This window comes from Giraffa tippelskirchi, chromosome X (assembly GCF_054371585.1).
Source record: "Giraffa tippelskirchi isolate mGirTip1 chromosome X, T2T-mGirTip1v1.2.pri, whole genome shotgun sequence".
Taxonomy (NCBI): Eukaryota; Metazoa; Chordata; class Mammalia; order Artiodactyla; family Giraffidae; genus Giraffa; species Giraffa tippelskirchi.
The window spans coordinates 77,406,447-77,427,665 of NC_137289.1; the positions used below are offsets into that span (position 1 = coordinate 77,406,447).

A 21,219-nucleotide genomic window follows, 5' to 3' on the forward strand; every position below is an offset into this window, starting at 1 on the left:
GGACCAAATGCCATGATCTTAGTTTTTTTGAATGTTGAGTTTTAAGCCAGCTTATTCACTCTCTTTTTTCACCTACATCAAGAGGCTCTTTAGTTACTCTTCATTTTCTACGATTAGGGGGGTGTCATCTTATATCTGAGGTTATTGATATTTCTCTCAGCAATCTTGATTCCAGCTTGCGCTTCATCCATCCCAGTGTTTCGCATGATGTACTCTGCATAGAAGTTAAATAAGCAGGGTGACAATATAGAGCCTTGATGTACTCCTTTCTCAATTTGGAGCCAGTCTGTTGTTCCAGGTCCAGTTCTAGCTGTTGCTTCTTGACCTGCATAGCGCTTTCTCAGGAAGCAGGTAAGGTGGTCTGGTATTCCCATCGACAGATTGTTGTGATCCACGCAGTCAAAGACTTTCACATTGTCAGTGAAACGGATGTTTTTTCTGTAATTCCCTTGAAACTTTCCCTCCCATTTTCTATGATCCAATGGATGTTGGCAATTTTATCTCTGATTGTTCTGTTTTTTGTGCCCTCCAAGAGTCTCTATTTCCCCCAGTCCTGTGGAAGTTCTGTAATCAAATCCCACTGACCTCAAAAGTAAGATTCCCTGAGGATTCTCAGTCAATTTGCCAGATTCCCTGGTTGGGAAATCTCTTGTGGAGCCTAGAATTTTTGCAACAGTGCAAGAACTTCTTTGGTATTAGTGTTCTCCAGTTTGTGGATCACCCACCCAGAGGCTCTGTTGAGGGGCTAATGGTAACCTCCTCCAAGAGAACTAATACCTCACACTATGCCTCCCAGGACTGCTGCCGCCAGTGCCCCTGTCCCTGCAGCAGGCCACTGCTGACCCATGCCTCCACAGGAGGCCTTTAAACACTCACAGACAGACCTGACTCTCTCTTATGGGGGGTCGCTGCTCCTTTCCCTGGGTCCTAGTGCCTACAAGGTTTTGTTTATGCCCTCCAAGAGTCTCTGGCAGGTATGAAGCTTGATTTTAAACATGATTGTTCCCCTCAAAGCGTGTTGTGGCTGCTTCTCCTTTGTCCTTGCATGTGGGATATCTTTTTTTTTTTTGGTGTGTTCCAACAGCCTCCTGTCGATGGTTGTTCAGCAGCTGGTTGTGATTTTGGTGTTCTTGCAGGAGAAGATGAGCACCGTCCTTCTACTCTGCCATCTTGCCAAACTCCAATATAGGAAAGACACATAAAATTTTTATGTTATAAATAACTTGATCATTATTTTACTTGATTAAAAAACTTGAATGACATGCTTTGATTCTTTTATTGTTAACATGTAATTTAGTACTAGTACTTGTAATAGATGTTACTAATCAGGGTTTGTTTGTTTGTTTTTAACTATAGCAGGGAGAAGAGATCTAGCTGGTACTGAAATTCATTAACACACAAAGAAAAGCTGTATTATATGTCTTCCTGAGAGACATATGTTAACTATACAGTCTAACTTCACTTTCTTGGTAGTAAACTGAGAATTCATATATTCCTTTTTCCTTCTGATAGCTAAATTGTTTTCAAAAATTGTAGCTTTAAAACAGCTTTGCACCTGTTGTTTATTATTATATCACTATTAGCTATGATAACTCTTTTAAATATGGCTTACATGTTTTAGACATTATCTTTCATTGTTCAGTTCACTTCAGTTGCTCAGTTGTGTCCGACTCTTTGCGACCCCATGAACTGCAGCATGCCGGGCCTCTCTGTCCATCACCAACTCCCGAAGTCCACCCAAACCCATGTCCATCAAGTGGATGATGCCATCCAGCCATCTCATCCTCTGTCGTCCCCTTCTCCTCCTGCCCTCAATCCTTCCCAGCATCAGGGTCTTTTTCAATGAGTTAGCTCTTCGCATCAGGTGACCAAAATATTGGAGTTTCAGCTTCAACATCAGTCCTTCCAATGAACACCCAGGACTGATCTTTAGGATGGACTGCTTGGATCTCCTTGCAGTCCAAGGGACTCTCAAGAGTCTTCTCCTATTACCTGAATTGAATTTAGAAGAGAGTTCCATTTCAAATTTCAGTTAGGCAGGAAACGTTCAAAACTGTTTATGTTTAGGAAGGCTTTGAAGTCTAACCTCTGTGTGGGACCAGATAATTTATTCTTAGGCAGAAGGCAGCAACAGAACCTCATACCTCATGCCATGATTTGCCACTTTTATTCTCTATTCATTCACTCTCACAGGCTTTCTCTGACTCTCCTTCTCAGTGACTCTCTCACTGAACGAGTGAGAGTCTCACTTTTTCATCACAAACACACATATACTCATACAGGATTTTACAGGATATATATTTTTAATTAAAGTTAATTTTTAGAATTTTTAACCATTCCTTGAAATAACTGGAGACATCATAGGGATAAAACTACTAGAAAAAATCAGATATATTTCTATTTCTAACTGCTATGATATCTCTGTGCCCGTTGAATAAGTCCTTTGACCTTTCTTTTCATGTCTTCTTATTCACAAATAAAGGTCATTATTCTATCATGCTTCTAACTTATTTCTTATGGATGCCTCTAGGAGTCATTGAATTAAAACAATATATGAAGTCCATAGTTACTTGCGGAGAAGGCAATGGCACCCCACTCCAGTACTCTTGCCTGGAAAATCCCATGGACGGAGGAGCCTGGTAGGCTACAGTCCATGGGGTCGCTAAGAGTCGGACACGACTGAGCGACTTCACTTTCACTTTTCCCTTTCATGCACTGGAGAAAGAAATGGTAACCCACTCCAGTATTCTTGCCTGGAGAATCCTAGGGACGGCGGAGCCTGGTGAGCTGCCGTCTATGGGGTCGCACAGAGTCGGACACGACTTTAGCGACTTAGCATAGCATAGCATAGTTACTTGGTTTAACAAAAAGCTAAGAATTATAAAGACAGGCTTATTCTGAAACTTTCTGAATACATAAATATGATTGTTCTTTTAAAAGAACATTATCTTCTTGCATTTATCTTATTTAACATTTTAATTAGTTATAACATTAATTGGAGCTTATCTATAGTAAATCTAGATTTATTTATCAAAAGACAGCACTGTGACATGATCCCACCTCTGGTAATTTTTAATATATGCAGTGTGAGTGTGAATATATGCATTATAGAGAAAAGTTTGAGAGAATATAATTATAATTAACAAATGTAATCTCCAGGATGGTTAGTGATTTAAATTATCTTCTTTTAAAAATTAATTTGTATCTTCTACAATTACATGTATTATTTGTGTGATTACAGCCATTTTAAATCAGCATTGCTTAATTGCTATCAGTTAACTTTTTTTTACCCATTTTATTCTAGCACATGTTCATCTCATAGAAATAAATACCATGAAAACGTCCATTTCAGAATGGGGAAACACAGAGTAAGAATTATGAAATCAATTTATGCATTGAAAGTAACCTAGCATATCTTGCTCTGATGATGCCCTTTAGTATTTGATTATTGATTATTCTAATTTTTAAAAATGTTCTTTACAGCTACAAGATCGCACTCAGTTCAGTGACCAAGACTTAGCCACTCTTAAGAAGTACTGGGACAATGGCATGACCAGCCTTGGCTCTGTTTGTCGAGAAAAAATTGAAGCAGTTGCAACTGAATTAAATGTTGACTGTGAAATAGTTCGGGTAAGGGATTTTCAATAATTTTCATGTTGTAGTTGATTAGTGTCATAAATGAAAGCCTTAAAATTTCATCATTTGTGTTTCTCTAATAACTAGTGATGTTTAACATCTTTTCATGTGCTGTTTTGGCTACCAGTATGTCTTCATTGGAGAAATAGCTACTTAGAACATCTGTCCATTTTTCGATTGGGTTTTTTTTTTTTTCCTTGGATATTGAGATGCATGAGAGGTTTGTACATTTTGGAGATGAATCCTTTGTCAGGTGCTTTGTTTGAAAATATTTTCTGCCATTCTGAGGACTGTCTTTTCGTGTTGTTTATAGTTTCTTTTGCTGTGCAAAAGCATTTAAGTTTAATCGGGTGCAATTTGTTTATTTTGGTTTTTATTTTTATTACTCTAGGAGGTAGATTGAAAAAGAGCTTGCTGTGATTTATGTCAGAGTGTTCTGCTTATGTTTTCTTCCAAGAGTTTTAGAGTATCCAACCTTAAATTTAGGTCTTTAATCCATTGAATTTATTTTTGTGTGTGGTTTCTGACTCTTTGTAACCCCATACAGTCCACAGAATTCTCCAGGCCAGAATACTGGAGTGGGTAGCCTTTCCCTTCTCCAGGAGATCTTCCCAATCCAGGGATCAAACCCAGGTCTCCCACATAGCAGGCAGATTCTTTACCAGCTGAGTCACCAGGGAAGCCTGTGTGGTATTAGTTCAGTTCAGTTCAGTTCTGTTGCTTCGTCATGTCCGACTCTTTGCGACCCCATGGACTGCAGCATGCCAGGCTTCCCTGTCCATCGCCAACTCCTGGAGTTTACTCAAACTCATGTCCATTGAGTCAGTGATGCCATCCAACCATCTCATCCTCTGTCATCCACTTCTCTTCCCACCTTCAATCTTTCCCAGCATCAGGGTCTTTTCCAGTGAGTCAGTTCTTTGCATCAGATGGCCAAAGTATTGGAGGTTCAGCTTCAGCATCAGTCCTTCCAATGAATATTTAGGATCGATTTCCTTTAGGATGGTTTGATCTCCTTGCAGTCCAAGGGACTTTAAAGAGTCTTCTCCAACACCATAGTTCAAAAGCATCAATTCTTCGGCCCTCAGCTTTCTTTATAGTCTAACTCTCACTGGACTGGTTGGATCTCCTTGCAGTCCAAGGGACTCTCAAGAGTCTTCTCCAACACCACAATTCAAAAGCATCAATTCTTCGGTGCTCAGCTTTCTTTATAGTCCAAGTCTTACATCAGTGTTCTAATTTCATTCCTTAACATGCAGCTGCCCAGTTTCCCCAGCACCACTTATTGAAAAGACTATGTTTTCCCCACTGTATAGTCTTGCCTCCTTTCTCATAGATTAGGTGACCATAGGTCTGTGGGTTTATCTCTGGACTTTCTATCTTGTTCCATTGATTTATACATCTGTTTTTGTGCCAGTACCATACTGATTTGATTATTGTAGCTTTGTAGTGTAGTTTGAAGTCAGGCAGCCTGATTCTTTCAGCTCCATTTTTCTTTTTCAAGATTACTTTGACTATTTGGGTTCTTTTGTGTTTCTATACAAATTCTAAAATTTTTTGTTCTAGTTCTTTGAAAAATGCCTCACACCAACTAAAATGGCCATCATCAAAAAATCTACATACAGTAAAGCTGCAAAGGTGATGGAGAAAAGGGAACCTTCCTACACTGTTGGTGGGAATGCAAATTAGTATCACTGTTATGGAGAAGAGTATGGAGGTTATTTAAAAACTAAATATAGAACTACCATATGACCTAGCAATCCTGCTCCTGGATATATATGTGAGAAGAACTATAATTCAAAATGATATATGCACCCCAATGTTCTTTGAATCACTGTTTACAATAACTAAGACATGCAAGAAACCTAAATGTCCATTGGCAGAGAAATGGATAAAGAAGATGTAGTTCATACATACAATGAAATATCATTCAGTCATAAAAAGAGAATGAAATAATGTCATTTGCAACAACATGGATGGACCTAGAGATTATCATACCAAGTGAAATGAATCAAAGATAAATATTATATGATATCACTTTTATGTGTAATCTAATAAAAATAATACAATGAACTTATATACAAAATAGAAACAGATTCACACATTTTGAAATCAAACTTATGGTTGCCAAGGACAATGGAGGGGAAGTTATAAATTAGGAAATTGGAGTTAACATGTACACACTGCTATATATAAAATAGATAACAAACAAGGACCTACTGTATAGCACAGAGAACTCTACTCAATATTCTACAATAAGCTATATAGGAAAAGAATCTGAAAAAGAATTGATATACATACAATTTATTCACTTTACTGTACACTTGAAACTATCAGAACATTATAAATCAACTATACTCCAATGAAAATTAATTACAAATTGTATGAGGTGCTTTAAACAATGCCATCAATAAAGTGAAAAAAACCACAGAATGGAAGGAAATATGTGTAGATCATATATCTGATAAGGAATCATATCCAAAATATGTAAAGAACTCTTATATCTCAATAATAAAAAGGCAAATAATGCAATTAAAAATGGGCAATAGATTAGAATAGACATCTATCCAAAGATTTACAAATGACCAATAAATACATAAAAATATGCTCAATATCATTTGCAATTATGGAAATCAAAAAACCACAATGAGATAGATACCACTTAACACCCACTATGATGGATATAATAATAATAAACAACAACAACAACAGATAATAACAAGTGTATGCCAGAATGTGGAGAAATTTGAACCATTATACACTTCTGGTGAAAATGTAAAATGTTTTAGCCACTTTGGAAATCAGTCCTCAAAACTTTTTACATAGAGATATACGACAGAAATTCCACTGTTAGGTAATACTCAGAAGAAATGAAAACTATGTCCACTCAAAAACTTTTACATGGAGATGCAGAATCTATGGCTGTAGAAGGCCAACTATGGGACTTGACTATCCATGGATTTTCATATCCCTGATGGTCCTGGAACCAATCCCCCTATAGTTACTACCTGACTGTAGATTTACATAACTAAGTTGTTCCAGACATACTTAAAATGTTTCCAATAAGTACATCAAGTAAAAAAATTAAAAAGTATTTCTTTTAGTGTTTGATCTACATTGACAACATTGATTAATCTGTTTCAAGAAAAATCGATTTGAATTTGAAGCAAAAGTAGTTTATCAATTTCAATATTACATCTGTTCAAGTTAAATAAAACTACTAATTCTTATGTCAATTCATAAGTTTTAAGTTGTGTTCTGTTTGGAGCCGCATGATAGAGCTTGTGCTGTCCTGCTCCATCCCACCTAGGATGTGAATCATCCCTTTCTCTGGTGTATTCATGCTGTATATGCAACCCACACATTCGTCACTTAGTAGTCCTCTTGGTTATCAGATTAACTGTCATGGTATCACAGTGCTTGTGTTCAAGTAGCCCTTATTTTACTTAATAATTTCTCCAAAGCTTAAGGGTAATGATGCTGGCAATTCAGATTTTCTCCTACTGCACCTAATTTATAAATTAAACTTTAACATAGGTGTGTGTATAGAAAAAACAGTATATATAGGGTTAAATACTATCCTTGGTTTCAGACATTCACTCAGATAGTGGGACACTACTGTACATCTCACATACTATATAATGAATGATAGATTGAAAATTATACTGATCAGTCATGGGAACTGTAGCTTACATTCCATTTGAAAGATATTAATATTTGTGTAAGATTTAGGTAATGACAGTAGTGTGCTGGTAAGTATTTAACAACAGTTTTTTAAGGAAAAGAACTCTGATTTGTATCATTTGTTGATTTCTATGATATAAAGATTCCTGCCATGGCTGATTCCATGGCTCATTTAATTCATATTTCAGAAGAGATGCTAACAGCTGGCTCTTGTGAGCAAGTAAAAGTAGTCTTCAGCTCACACTGAAGGATCATTCCAGAAAATCAAGAGGGAACTACTATTAAAGAAAAAACAAAAACAAAATACAGAACCCCTCCAGAGGAGGAAATATTTTCTCATACATATATACATGAATAAAGAGGGAGAAATATAGGGGAAAATCAGAGCACATTTCTAAAAATAAATAATATTCTCAAACTAAATACTGTCATGCCCAGACCTCTGCTTTTTATTTTTTTAGGATTCAGATGAGAAGTCAAATGAAATCCTGTATTTACTGAGCATGCTGCTGCTGTTTAATCACTAAGTTGTGTCCGACTCTTTGAGATTTCATGGACAGAGCATGCTATGTGTTATACACATGAACTGGGAAATAGAAATACATTAGACACATCCTATTTCTAAGGAGCTTGAAGTTTAGCAAAAGAGATGACAAAAGAATATAGGTGACTGAAGAGGAATTGGAGTGGGACCATGGTATGTGGAGCCTAAGCAAATGCCACAATTATGGAAATACAGGGAATGTGTTTTTGTTGTCAGTGTTTTTAATTAAAATTATACACACACATAGCTTAAGGAGTTAAGTTCTGTGGAACTTGCTACAAAACCAACATTCTTTACTTTTCCCCTCCTACCATTTTGCGGCAGCCAGAATCAATTATTTTTCACCCTTTAGATGATTCCTTTGGTATTTATCTCTATCTGTGAATAATTCTATATTAATTAGAATTAGGTTTTGCTGTGGATAACAAAAAGACTCAAATAAATAGGCATTTATTTTTTAAATATTATTAAAATAATATTTTAAACAAGATATTTCAAGTCCATGTACAAGTCTAGAGCTGGCATGCCAGTTCTGCCCTGTGAAGTCCTCAGAGATTCTGATGCCTTCCATCTTCCATCCCTATGATGTAGCTCTTGTCCTCAAGGCCCAGAATCATGACATTTATGGTCCAGGCAGCATGACAGAGATGAGGGGAAAGAAGGGACAAAAGTGTGTACCAGCTATCTCTTAAAAGTGATTCCCAGAAACTGCTACAAGACACATTCACTTAAATCCCACTGGCTAAAGATGAGTCACATGGTCATATCTAACTGAAAGGAAAACAGCAAATGTAGTTATATCATGGAGATCCATGTGCCCAGCTAAGCTTTCTATTATATTGGATGAAGGATAAATATATTGGAGAACACCAAGCAGTTTCTTCTGTTTATATCACTGCTTCTTGATTTTTTCAGTGTTAGGCATTGCTGATTGATATTTTACTATGAAATGCAAGGTATTTTAACTCTTTCAAGATCTCTCCACTGATCCTTTTCACCTAAATGCATATTTCTTTTCTTCTTACTCTCACAGTATAATTATTTCATAATTTTGGTTAGTTTGAAATTCAGTGTTAACATTATTATGACCATGTAAATGCTTTACCATTTGACTTATGTAGTATAATATTATTTTTTGTCCTTTTCTGCATAGTATTATTTTGTTTCCTTGAAGTCTATAATTTACTTATTTTTTGATTTTTGTATATTTGCTTGCTTAATTTTCTAGATACTGACTACTAATTTATCCTGATACCCTTCCCCACTTGTGTATATCTCCTTTCAGTATGTTCATACACATTTGGTAGTGCAACAATTTTACCATCTTAAAGAAATTTTTCCTGGAATCTTCTGATATGCTCCAACTTGAACTGATTACTCTACACCTGGAGCACAACTGTTACCCTGAGATTTCCATTTCAATCTGTTCATTCTTTTGTTATACTTTCAATAAGATATCTTCAAATTTATCTTCCAAATTTTCCACTTATTTTTTAAATTTTTGTTCTTATTCAATCTGTCATTGATACTAATAAACTCCATGTACCATGACAGCAGCTTTCAGACTCCTTGGATTGCCATACTGGTTCCTTGAGACCCCATACTCCAGGAGAGGAGACACAGAGACGGTATTGCTGAAAACAAACTCTCCTGAAATGAAAGATAACCACAGGATTCCTAGCTAGGATTCTATTTCATATAAAAGAGTTTTAGGCATAATTGATGTTAAAAATGGCCAAAGCCATTGACTGTGCAGAAACCTTTATCCCTATAGAAAACACTAACATACAGAAAAAGGAAGAAGTATTACTATTTTCTTCTTGTCTGTGGCTAGTTAAAACTTATATCAAGAGGGAGGGGACATATGTACACCTATGGTTGATTCATGTTGATGTTTGACAGAAAACGACAAAATTGTGCAAAGCAATTATCCTTCAATTAAAAAATAAATTAATTAAAAAAAAAAACTTCCATTAGGGGAAAGAACAGTGAACTGCTTACTATCTTTTGTTTTTGGGGATTTTTCAAAATGAAGCATGCTCATGGAAGAAAGAAACTTTGAAAAGATGATGTGTTCTAAGAGACCTCTTTTTTATCATTAGGTAGATAAACTGCAGACAAGAATATGTTTGCCAGATAAATATATTCATAAGATATTGGGAGAAACTATGTAGATGTTTTCAAGTCTAATAGACCTTCTAATTATTGATCACCAAAGTGAACTTTGCCTCAAGATATCTAGTTAATCATTACTTGTGGAATAGTGTGGAAATTTTGGATTCATGTTTCCTTGTAATAGCTTATAATTCTAAAAATTCTAGGAAGCAAACTTGGCGTATTTTCCTTTTAACTCCAGTGAATGTTACTATGTACATATATTTCTTTAATTTGGAATTTTTCCCAGGTTAGTGTCAATTATTTATTGACTTACTCACTCACCAAAGGTAAACCAAACACTTATTATATGTCCGAACTCTTCTAGATGCCATGAGAAAAACACAGCTCTCCTTAGGAATTTGCAAATTAGCATGATCAAATTTTTAATGTCTCTGTGCTTCAGTTCACAGCAAATGAACATAATTTAATAAAGGGTTGTTTTGAGATAGTAATAATATATGTGGATAATAAGTGTAAAGCACCATAAGTCTTTCATAAATTTAGTTCCCTGCCCTATCTCTCTGAAATTCAGTTTAATGCCTTGCCTTTCCATCTGTGTTTGGGTTATAGTGGACAGATGTGAAAACGAACTCTTGTGTGTCAAATATTTGCATAAACAATATGTTTCAATGTTTTAAATGCATTTTGAAAGACAAGTAAATGTCATGGAAAATAGATGTATATTTTTGCATTTTAGATTATATTTATTTTCCAAAGATCATGACTAGATTTGATGCCTTTAAATAGAAGACTGCTTTTCATTTATACTGTTTTTACCTTTCTTTTTTTTTCATTAAATATATGACCCTCTGCCACTAATGTATATATAAAACAAATTGTCCATGGTTGACTATATACCATATATAGTATACCACATACCACAGACATTGAATTCAAGCTGGTGGGCGTCTTGAGATTGAATTTCATGCTTTTATTTATACAAGAAAAGTGTGGTTAGATAGGGGTATGGCTTGTTGAAGGACACACAGACATCTAGCTATTAAATGCCAGATTTCCTTATTACCAATCCAACATTACTTCTATTTCCATTTCACCAGCATATGGTTTACCATAAAAATTACTTTGCGTACTTCTTAAAAATACTGATCACCCCATCCCAGATCTACTAAATCATGATTGCAGGGAAGGGTCCTAGGATCTGAATGTTTCCTTTCCCCTAATAATTCTTATGGCATATGACTTTGGAAAGGATTTCTCTTTACTATACTATGTTTGTGGCAAAATATTCTAGTTGATTCTTTCCCTCCATAATACTTGGTCAAATTTTGTGATCTGTATTTTTCTTGTCTATTTGTTTATTGTCTATACATCTACCAAATTGTAAATCCAAGTTCCACAAAGGGCATATATGAGGCCTACTTGTTTACTACTGTATCCCTGGCTCTAACACAGTGCTTATACATCCTTGATGTTCAGTAATATTTGTGGAATGAAAGAATGATTTTTTTATACAATTTTAAGGGTTATACTTCATTGACAGTTATTACAAAACATTGGTTATATTCCCCATGTACAACACATCCTTATAGTCTATCTTACACCCAATAGTTTGTACTTTCTACTGCCCCATCTCTATATTGCCCTTACCCTCCCCTCCACTGGTACTCACTAGTTTGTTCTTTATATCTGTGAGTCTGCTTCTTTTATGTTATATTCACTAATATGTTGTATTCTTTAAATTCCACTTATGAGTGATGTCATAGATATTTATCTCCCTTGGTCTGACTTACTCCACTTAACATAAAGCCCTTCAAGTCCATGTTGCTACAAATGGAAAGATCTTTGTTCTTTTTATATGGCTGAGTAGTATTCCATTCTGTGTGTGCATTTGTGTATACACGCCACAACTTTTTTATCCATTCATCTGTTGATGGACACAGGTTGCTTCCATATCTTGGCAGTTGTAAATAATGCTGCTGTGAACATTGGAGTGCATGTATCTTTTTGAATTAACGTTTTATTTTTTTGGATATGTACCCAGAGGTGAATTGTTGGGTCAAATGGTAGTTCTATTTTTAGTTCTTTGAGAAACCTCCATACTGTTTTCCATAGTAGCTGCACCAATTTACATTCCCACCAACAGTGTAGGAGGGTTTCCTTTGAAAGAATGCATATTTAACAGAAAGTTATGCCCTCTCTGCGTAGTACACAGAAAACAGATATATAATGATAGACATTTAAACTAACAGCAGTTTGGAATATTCATTTTCTATTTTTAATAGAAATGTACTTAAAAGCTTATAGGGCCTGAGAGTTCTCATTTTTAATAGTCATTATATTTGTCCTGTTAATACAGGGGGAGTTCTGGTTGAAAAGATATAGTTATTATATAAGTTTATGAGCAACTGTGGCAGGGTATATATTATCCAGGAGACTATAGATTTGGAAACCAGTTATACCAATTTATAGATTCTTCAGATAAGGAATCTGAGGCCTAGATTGATAAAATAACTTGACCATGGGTCACATAAAATGGTTGAAAACTGTATATACCCTATGAAACAAAGAAATAAATACTCAAATTCCTCGATGGCCTAGTGGCTAGGATTCAGTGATTTTGTTGCTATGGCCCAGGTTCAATCCCTGCTTGGGGAACTGAGATCCTGCAAGCCACATGGCATGCCCCCCCCCCCAAAGGAATAAATCCTCTTTACATAATTGATAGTTTGAATGCAGAAAAGGCTATTTGGGGTAAGGTGGATCCAGAGTGAAAAAATGGAACCAAGGCTTAGATTAATAGGACAATAGATATTGATTCAGTCTAAGGGAGAACATTTTGGAAAAAAAAAAACTATATAAAAATGGACTAGGAAAACCTTGCAGAGTAGTATGCTTCATATTCCTGAAATTTTCATGCAAAGACTGACTAGCCATTTGTTGTGGTCCTTTAATGGACCGGAACTTGGGGGTACAGAGTCAACCGATAAGAAAAGAAGGAAGAAAAGAGGCTGACATTCCCTGGTTTACACAGTATGCCAATATAACTCTAGGACAAAGAGCTAGCACCGTCTACATAGGCTCAGGGCACCCTCTCGAAGAGGTCTTGAAAGCCCGGGCAAATAAGTAGACACGATGGACACCTGTGCTCCATGGAAGCAGCCTGAAACGGAGAGAGGGAGAGAGCGAGAGAGCGAGAGAGCCTGCGCACGCCGGCGAGAGAGAGAGAATGAGGAAAGACACGGGGACCAGTGCTCTGGTGGAACAAAGACATTTATTTAACATATTGTGGGCATATATACTCTCCTACAAGATAGCCTTTTTAGCAGAGATAGGGATCAAAATTCTAATAAGTCATCTAGAAAGCCAGAGGCTAGAATCATTCTCAAGAGAGGGGGTTGTAAAAGTTACTTTACATATCAGAAAGGAGGAGACTTGTAAATGGCTGCTGTTCACCATATGGAATTTCCATACGAATGAGATACATGAATTTCTATTATCCTCAAAAGCCGGCTTGCCAGCTCTCTGGACCCTGTATTCAGGTGCTGTTAAGGAACATAGAATTCATGCAAGACTGAAAACAGCACACAGGAAGCCTCCTGTTAAATGTATCCTGACAACTCCCCCTGTTTTATTATATTTGTAAAAAAGGTCCTGACCATATGAGTCTGTTTAGTATAAACCAATCTTATAGAAAGGCAACGGTAAACAACAAATAAAGTCACCAAGACAAACACCAAAGTTACAGTTTCAGATATGATGCTGTGAATAATATTTTGAAATCAACCTCGTGGGTATAGCCCAGATAATTAAACTGTTAGTTGCTCAGCTAAAGTCTCTAGATTAGTGGAAGAAGGCAGACGTTTTAACAAGGAGTTCTTTTTGTACATACAGTGAGGCATTATTATGTATGTTTCATAAATGAATTTTGACTTGTACCCAGTTGAAGGTACTATAATTAGATTGACCAGGAGTAACACAGTATTGAGTAGAATCTCAATCACAATCAAAAGGGAATCATTTCTTAACAAGTATATAGTTAGCAATTAATACAGGTTACAGAAAGTAAAGTCTTATTAGCATGTCCTTGTAAAATGTCCGTTCCAAGTTTCAAGTTTTTAGGTGCTCGCAACAGGTTTCCATGTGTCTCGTAGTTTAGGCCCAATCTGTTTATTGATCTGAAGGCAAGGTGGGGAGATTTTTCTGCTAAGTCACTCAAGAAGTCCTTTGTCATGGTAATGAATTATTTCCCTAATTTTTTCCCTAAGGTTTTTGTAGTGTAACTATTTAAGCAAAGTCTGAAAGTCTTTTTTGGGAGGCAGGGCGAAAGCCCAAGTTTGTTGGAATTCTGTTGGTACCATGCAGGAAGGAAGGGCTTCATAACCTAGAGAAATGTTAATTAGTTTTTTCTTCTACTTCAGGGTGTGAGGGCCCTTTAATGCTCTAGGAAGAAGGCATATGTATAGAGTCGTTAGTAGAAACAATTGGTGTTCTCTCCGTCCATTTTACCACCTGTAGTAGAAAAGGGGGTTGGGTATGAATGATTAATTTGCCTCGGGCGAAGGGATGGCGCAAGCGACCAGGCTAAGCATGGCTAGGAAAATGTTTTCTGGATTCTGCGGCATTCCCCGTTGAGAGACCAAATTTTAGTAAGAGACCAATTAGTAAGGGTTTTTATTTGTCCCCAAGTGGAGAGGCTATAAGGTTGATATTGCCGAGGGTGGCGCCTCCTGGAGATCTTTAGAGCTGCCATGGCCCGTATTGGAATTTCTTCCTCCTGGAGTTTTTGTTGTTTCATCTCTGTTTTGAAGGCTGGAGGGCCCCCTTGAGTCCAATTTTCTGAAGAGGAAGCTATGTGAGTTTGTTGGATCCTTCTGAGGAGACACAAGAATATCCCTTTCCCTGTAAGATTTGTTTCCCAGATTTCCACTGTATTGTTAACCCGTCTTGGTACCAATTGGGCAGAGGAAGAGAAGTGTCCTTCAATTCCTCAAAATGTTTTTCTGCTCTAGTTAAAATATCTCTCTGTGGTAAATTTTAAAAATTTAAAACAAATAAAGCTGTACTCTAGTAAAGTCTGCTTTAGATAGGGGAGGCAGTACTGTTCCTGTGTATTCCCCCTTTTTTAATTTTTAGAAAACATATACTAATTACCCCTGTCTCCAGACAGGCCATAAATTTTTCTGTACCTCTGGAGTGTAACCTCAGGCTTATTGATTATTGGCCAATTGTTTAACTGTTTGAACACACAACACACAAATAATGGGATTACTGTGATTGCATTTACCCTTCCTAGTTTATGTAAGTCTTAAGGAATTTGGAGTGGTGAGTTTGGACACGTACACATGGGGTATCAAAGATTTTTACAAATGCTAGTCGGGGTCTTTGGCTAAGAGAAGACTCTGCCTTGGGCCCGCAAGTGTAATAAACTGTACTCTATGATCTTCATTGTCCTTCTGAGTGAGTTTGTTTCCCAAAACATGTGGCTACAACAGGGTGAGTAAAGTTTCTCCCTATTAAATTAAGGGGGGCATCTAGCACATAAAGTTTTAATGTTGTAGGTTGGTCTTCTGGTCCCTCACATGGATATATTTGAGCACTTTGATAAACCTCTTATACTTTAGTTTGAGAAATTCCTGCAATTTGGCAAGAAATTTTTTGTATAGGCCAAGATTTGGGCCATAAATGTTTGGAAATGATAGTAATATTAGATCCAGTGTCGAGGAGACCAAAAAATCTTTTACCATTAATTTTGATATTTATATTTGGTTGGGCAAATTTAGATATTAATGAAGTCCACAAGGATTGTTTTTGATCCGTATTGCCAAATCTGCCCATTTGTACATCTTTAGAGGAGCTAATAGAGATATAAGGAAAAAGAAATAATTGAACTATTTTGTCTCTCTTTTTAAATTGCCATAAAATCTGGGATGACATCACAATTTGAATTTTTCTTCTATAATCTGAATCAATTACTCCAGGGTGAACAGTAATTCTTTTAGAAGTCAAACTAGAGCGGCCAAATAAAAGACCAAAAGTTTATGGGGGCAGGGCCTCAAACAGTCTGGTAGGTATTGGAGAGGGGACTGTTTGAGGGTTTCAGAGAAAAGATGGAATTTTCCCCTGGTTATTGTTGGAGGCGGCCTGCGGGGTCCCCTGCTTGGAGTTTTTCAGAATAGGTTTTCCTTCAGTGTCAAATCTAGATTTACAATCTTTGGCCCAATGCATTCCTCTATGGCAGCAAGGGCAGATTTGGGGGGAGTTATTATTAACCTTCTTAGAGCAATCCCTTTTTAAATGGCTTTTATTTCTACATGTAAAACACCTTTTATTTTTCTTTTTAAGGGCAACAACCATTGTTTTAGCTAGCATTTGCATCTTTTGAGTTTTTGATCCTAGATTGCGACAAGCCTTCAAATAATCTATAATAGTCTCTGCCTCCCGAATAGGAGCTATGGCTTTTTGGCATTCCTGATTTGCATTCTCATAAGCAAGTAGTTTCTCTAGTTGTCTTTTAGCTTCTTCTCCAATTACAGTACAGGAAATAGCAGTTTGTAGTCTAGCTAAAAAATCAGCATATGTTTCATTAAGTCCCTGCAATATTTTAGTGTAGCTACCTGTAGGCTCCCCTTGAGGAGTAATTCGCTCCCAAGCCTTAAGGGCCACTGTTTTTATTAGTTCATGCAACAAAGGAGGGCACTGTACTCGAGAATGTGGCCCGTACACAGTTATAGTCTTTTTTATTTGTTGCATATTATAAAAGTTATTAGCCTTATATTGAGGTATTACGTGCCCTTGAGCATCAGGATTTCTTAAAACTGGAAAAGTGGAAAAACCATCGGCTTCAGAGATTTGTGATTGTAAAGTCAGCAATTTAGAAAGCCTCTGTCACGAAGGAGAGTGGGCAGGTAGCAAATTTTTACAATTAAGAATATGTGGTAAAAACTCATCATTGTTATTTAGAAAGGTGTTAATTTTAATGTCAAAAGGTGTACTAGATGAGTCCTTGCTAGAATCATTAGGTTTTAGCAGAGGAGCTGCTTTTAAATTTGCATCTGCTGGCAGACGGGGAACGCTTGGAACAACTGAGGGAGGGTTAGTAAATATATTATGTTGTTCCAATTGGGCTTTTTGTAAGGTTTTATCATTTAGTTTATGTTTATGTAGTAAGTGTTCTGCCTGTTGTTGAATATCAGGAGGGCCAGGATTACCTTGAAGTGGCAGAATCATAGTTTCAATAGGAGCCCTTAAAGGACAGAAATCTGTAGGAATGTTTTTTCCCTTTCTGGCAGCTCATTTAGCATTCTTTTTGATTTGGTGCCAAATTTCTAAATCAATATCGCTTTCATCAGGGAACCAAGGGTTACATTCAGCCACTATTTGAAGGCCAGTCTCTATTTCCTGGTGCAAAACTAAAAACCCCTGAGCTTTAAATAAGTGTTAAAGTAAAGTATAAAAGTGATTGCAATTTCCCGCCGTTATATTTACGTCCTTAATATTTACCAGCCTCAATAGGCTCACCGTTATACCCATGTCTTTAGTACTTACCAGCTTCAATAAGCTTTCCGGGGACACTCTGCCCGACCTGCCATATCCCAAGTCCCTGTTCAGGCGCCAATTGTGATCCTTTAATGGACCGGAACTTGGGGGTACAGAGTCGACCGATAAGAAAAGAAGGAAGAAAAGAGGCTGACATTCCCTGGTTTACACAGTATGCCAATATAACTCTAGGACAAAGAGCTAGCACCGTCTACGTAGGCTCAGGGCACCCTCTCGAAGAGGTCTTGAAAGCCTGGGCAAATAGACACGGTGGACACTTGTGCTCCATGGAAGCAGCCTGAAATGTAGAGAGGGAGAGAGCAAGAGGGCGAGAGAGCGAGAGAGTGAGAGCGAAAATGAGGAAAGACACGGGGACCAGTGCTCTGGTGGAACAAAGGCATTTATTTAACATATTGTGGGCATATATATCCTCTCCTACAAGATAGCCTTTTTAGCAGAGATAGGGATCAAAATTCTAATAAGTCATCTAGAAAGCCAGAGGCTAGAATCATTCTCAAGAGAGGGGGTTGTAAAAGTTACTTTACATATCAGAAAGGAGGAGACTTGTAAATGGCTGCTGTTCACCGTATGGAATTTCCATACGAATGAGATACATGAATTTTTATTATCCCCGAAAGCCAGCTTGCCAGCTCTCTGGCACCTGTGTTCAGGTGCTGTTAAGGAACATAGAATTCATGCAAGACTGAAAACAGCACACAGGAAGCCTCCTGTTAAATGTATCCTGACAGCCATTCACCTACAATGCTGAAGAAGGAATTTTACATTAAACAGAAAGTTAGACTAGTTGGCTTTTAAGATTACTTCTATCTTCCATGATTCACTGAAAATGTAATAAAACCATTAACATTATATTTGTATACCAAATTATTTTCTCAGTGCCTTCCAGTTTTAAGAAATATCGAGAGGAACTATTTCAGTCCTAGTATGTAATAAATTCTCATATAATCCTGGTGTTCACATCAAATATTATTTTACCTTTATCATTATACATTCCATAATTGCTCATTTCTCCCAAGATGGGTGAAAAAAGAAGTTGAAAATAAATCAAAACTGGTTTCTGTTTTCTTTTTCTCCTCTTTTCCCAAACCTTCATGACCTAAAGGAAACAACAAGTATCCTAAGAAAACTGTACTGGTCTTCTTCTGCCCACATCATCATTTTTCCAGGCATCTATGGCTAAGATTAACGTGAAAAAGAAGCTTATGCATTTAATATTTGATAAGCATCAGTATTCAAAGATAGAAAATAGAGAAAGTACATGACAGTTTAATGGAGCTTTAGTAAGAACTTGAAATTCTGAAATTCTTTACTTTTTCTGAAGTCTAATAGTTTATTCTCATTGAGACCATGTGAAGGAAAATTGAAACGGAACTATACTCTTTAAACTAGTACTTTTTCCATGGGAGATGTTACCAAAGCTAGCAAAATTAATATTCATGAATATTTTTCTTTTCTACCAGGTAGTTTTCACTTGGTAGCCTACAAAGCAAACCATGTGTTTCAGCTTTCACATTTAGCATGGAATGCTAAATACAACAAAGGTACTACATTCCCTAGAATATGAAGAGAAAATGCACTCCCAAATATATAAAGAATTAATCTTCTTGGATTAACTGAATAGTTCTTCTGTTTTGCCTTGCATTTTGTTTTACAAAATCTTACCAAGTAAAAGCTAACTTTATTCATAATTTTATTTACATTTGATAAATAATGTAAAACCTTACATCTAAGGTTCCTTTGTATTTATGTGAACCTTGTGGTATAGAAGAAATTCTACTTGCTATACAAAGAAAAGTTACCATAATCAAATTTAGACCTGAAATTATGAAATGCTGTTGAATGACTTTCTACACTCAAAGAAAATACACAGGTTTTAAGAATTCTTTTACTTTGTAGATTGGCATGGCAATTATTATTTGTAGGGTATCATAACACAACTATAAAGGTTATAAGCTTTTTGAAAATTACATTAGAAACTTGAGTATAAAATTGGTTTTATACTGCTTCTTTCAAAAGATGTTAGGGTAGACATAATTTTCTACATAATTTTCTTAGTTGTTTAATCACTAAGTCGTATCCGACTCTTTGCAACCCCATGTACTGTAGACCATCAGGCTCTTCTTTCCATGGGATTTCTCAGACAAGAATACTGGAGTAGGTTACCATTTCCTTCTCTAGGGGGGAGCTTCCTGATCCAGGGATCGAACCTGCATCTTCTGCATTGGCAGGCAGGTTTTTTACCACTGAGCCATCATGGAAGCCCTATTCAGTTATTGATTGTTAACCATTTTTAATTGAATTATAGTTTATTTACCATGTTTGTTAGTTTCAGATGTACAGCAAAGTGATACAGTTCTATATATGTATGTATATATATATATATATGAGTGTGTGTGTGTGTGTGTGCATGTTAGTTGCTCAGTCGTGTCTGACTCTTTGCGACCATGGACTGTAGCCCACCAGGCTCCTCTATCCATGGGATTCACTAGGTAAGAATACTGGATGGATTGCCATTCCCTTCTCCAGGGGATCTTCCTGACCCAGGGATCAAACCCAGGTCTCTCTCATGGCATGGGGATTCTTTACCATCTGCACCACCAGGGAAGCCATATATATACACACATATACATATATATATATGAGCATATATATATATATATATATATATACACACACATGTTCTTTCTCAGATTCTTTCCCATTATACTTTACTGCAGGATACTGACTATAATTCCCTGTGCTATATAGTAAGTCTTTGTTGGTTATTTATTTTACATATAGTAGTGTGTGAATGTTAATCCTAAACTCATAAATTTATCTCTCACCCGCATCCCACTATTCCCTTTGGTAATAAGTTTGTTTTCTGTGTCCATGAGTTTATTTCTATTTTGTGAATAAGTTCATCTGTATACTGTTTTTTAGATTCCACATTTAAGTGATATCATATGACATTTGTCTGTCTAATTTACTTCACTTAGTATGCTAATCTCCAGATCCAGGCATTATTTCATTCTTTTTTATTGCTGAGTAATATTACACTGTATATATGTATATATACCACATTTCTTTATCCATTCATCTATTGATGGACATTTAGGTTGCCTTATTACTATTAAGAAAATTAAATTCATCATTAAAAAATCTCCCCCCAAAATAAATCTACAAGCACTCAAAACTTACAGCTAGCATCATATTTTAATGGTGAAAAATAGAAACTGTCCCCTGAGACCAGAAACAAGATGTCCACTCTGGCCACCTTTATTCAGTATAATACTGGAAGTTCTAACCAGTACAATAAATCAAGAAAAATAAATAAAAGATACACGATTGTCTGTTTAGAAAGTCCTAAAGAAATAAAACACTCCTACAACTAATAAGTGAATTCACCAAAGTCTCTGGATACAAGATCATCACATAAAAATCAATTGCATGTCTGTATAGTTACAACGAACACAATCAAACTGAAATTTAAGATACATTCTTTGCGATCACTCCAAAAATCAAATACAAGTAACTCCAACAAAACATGTACGGAACTTAAATGCTGAAAACTACAAAACACTGATGAAAGGAATAAAAGTGATTTAAGTAAATGGAGAGACATTCTGTGTGCACATACTGGAAGACCCTACATAGTAAAAGTGTCAAGTCCTCTCAAATTGTTATTCAGTTTTAACATA

The 21,219-nt window shown here is 36.3% G+C and overlaps 1 protein-coding gene across 6 annotated transcripts in view; it reads left to right on the top strand.

The window, feature by feature from the left end:
- Positions 1-21,219, top strand: part of HDX (highly divergent homeobox) — a 238,643-nt gene that overhangs the window by 143,140 nt on the left and 74,284 nt on the right. For 5 of the 6 annotated variants that reach the window (XR_014076006.1, XM_081566549.1, XM_081566548.1 and 2 more), the window contains one exon: positions 3,484-3,630. The exons of the other annotated variant lie outside the window; for it this stretch is intronic. Coding sequence is in view for 4 of the 5 variants with exons in the window: in XM_081566549.1 (XP_081422675.1) it covers positions 3,484-3,630 (147 nt within the window). In the remaining variant the exon portion in view is untranslated. The remainder of the gene's footprint in view (positions 1-3,483; positions 3,631-21,219) is intronic. 6 annotated transcript variants of the gene reach the window in all.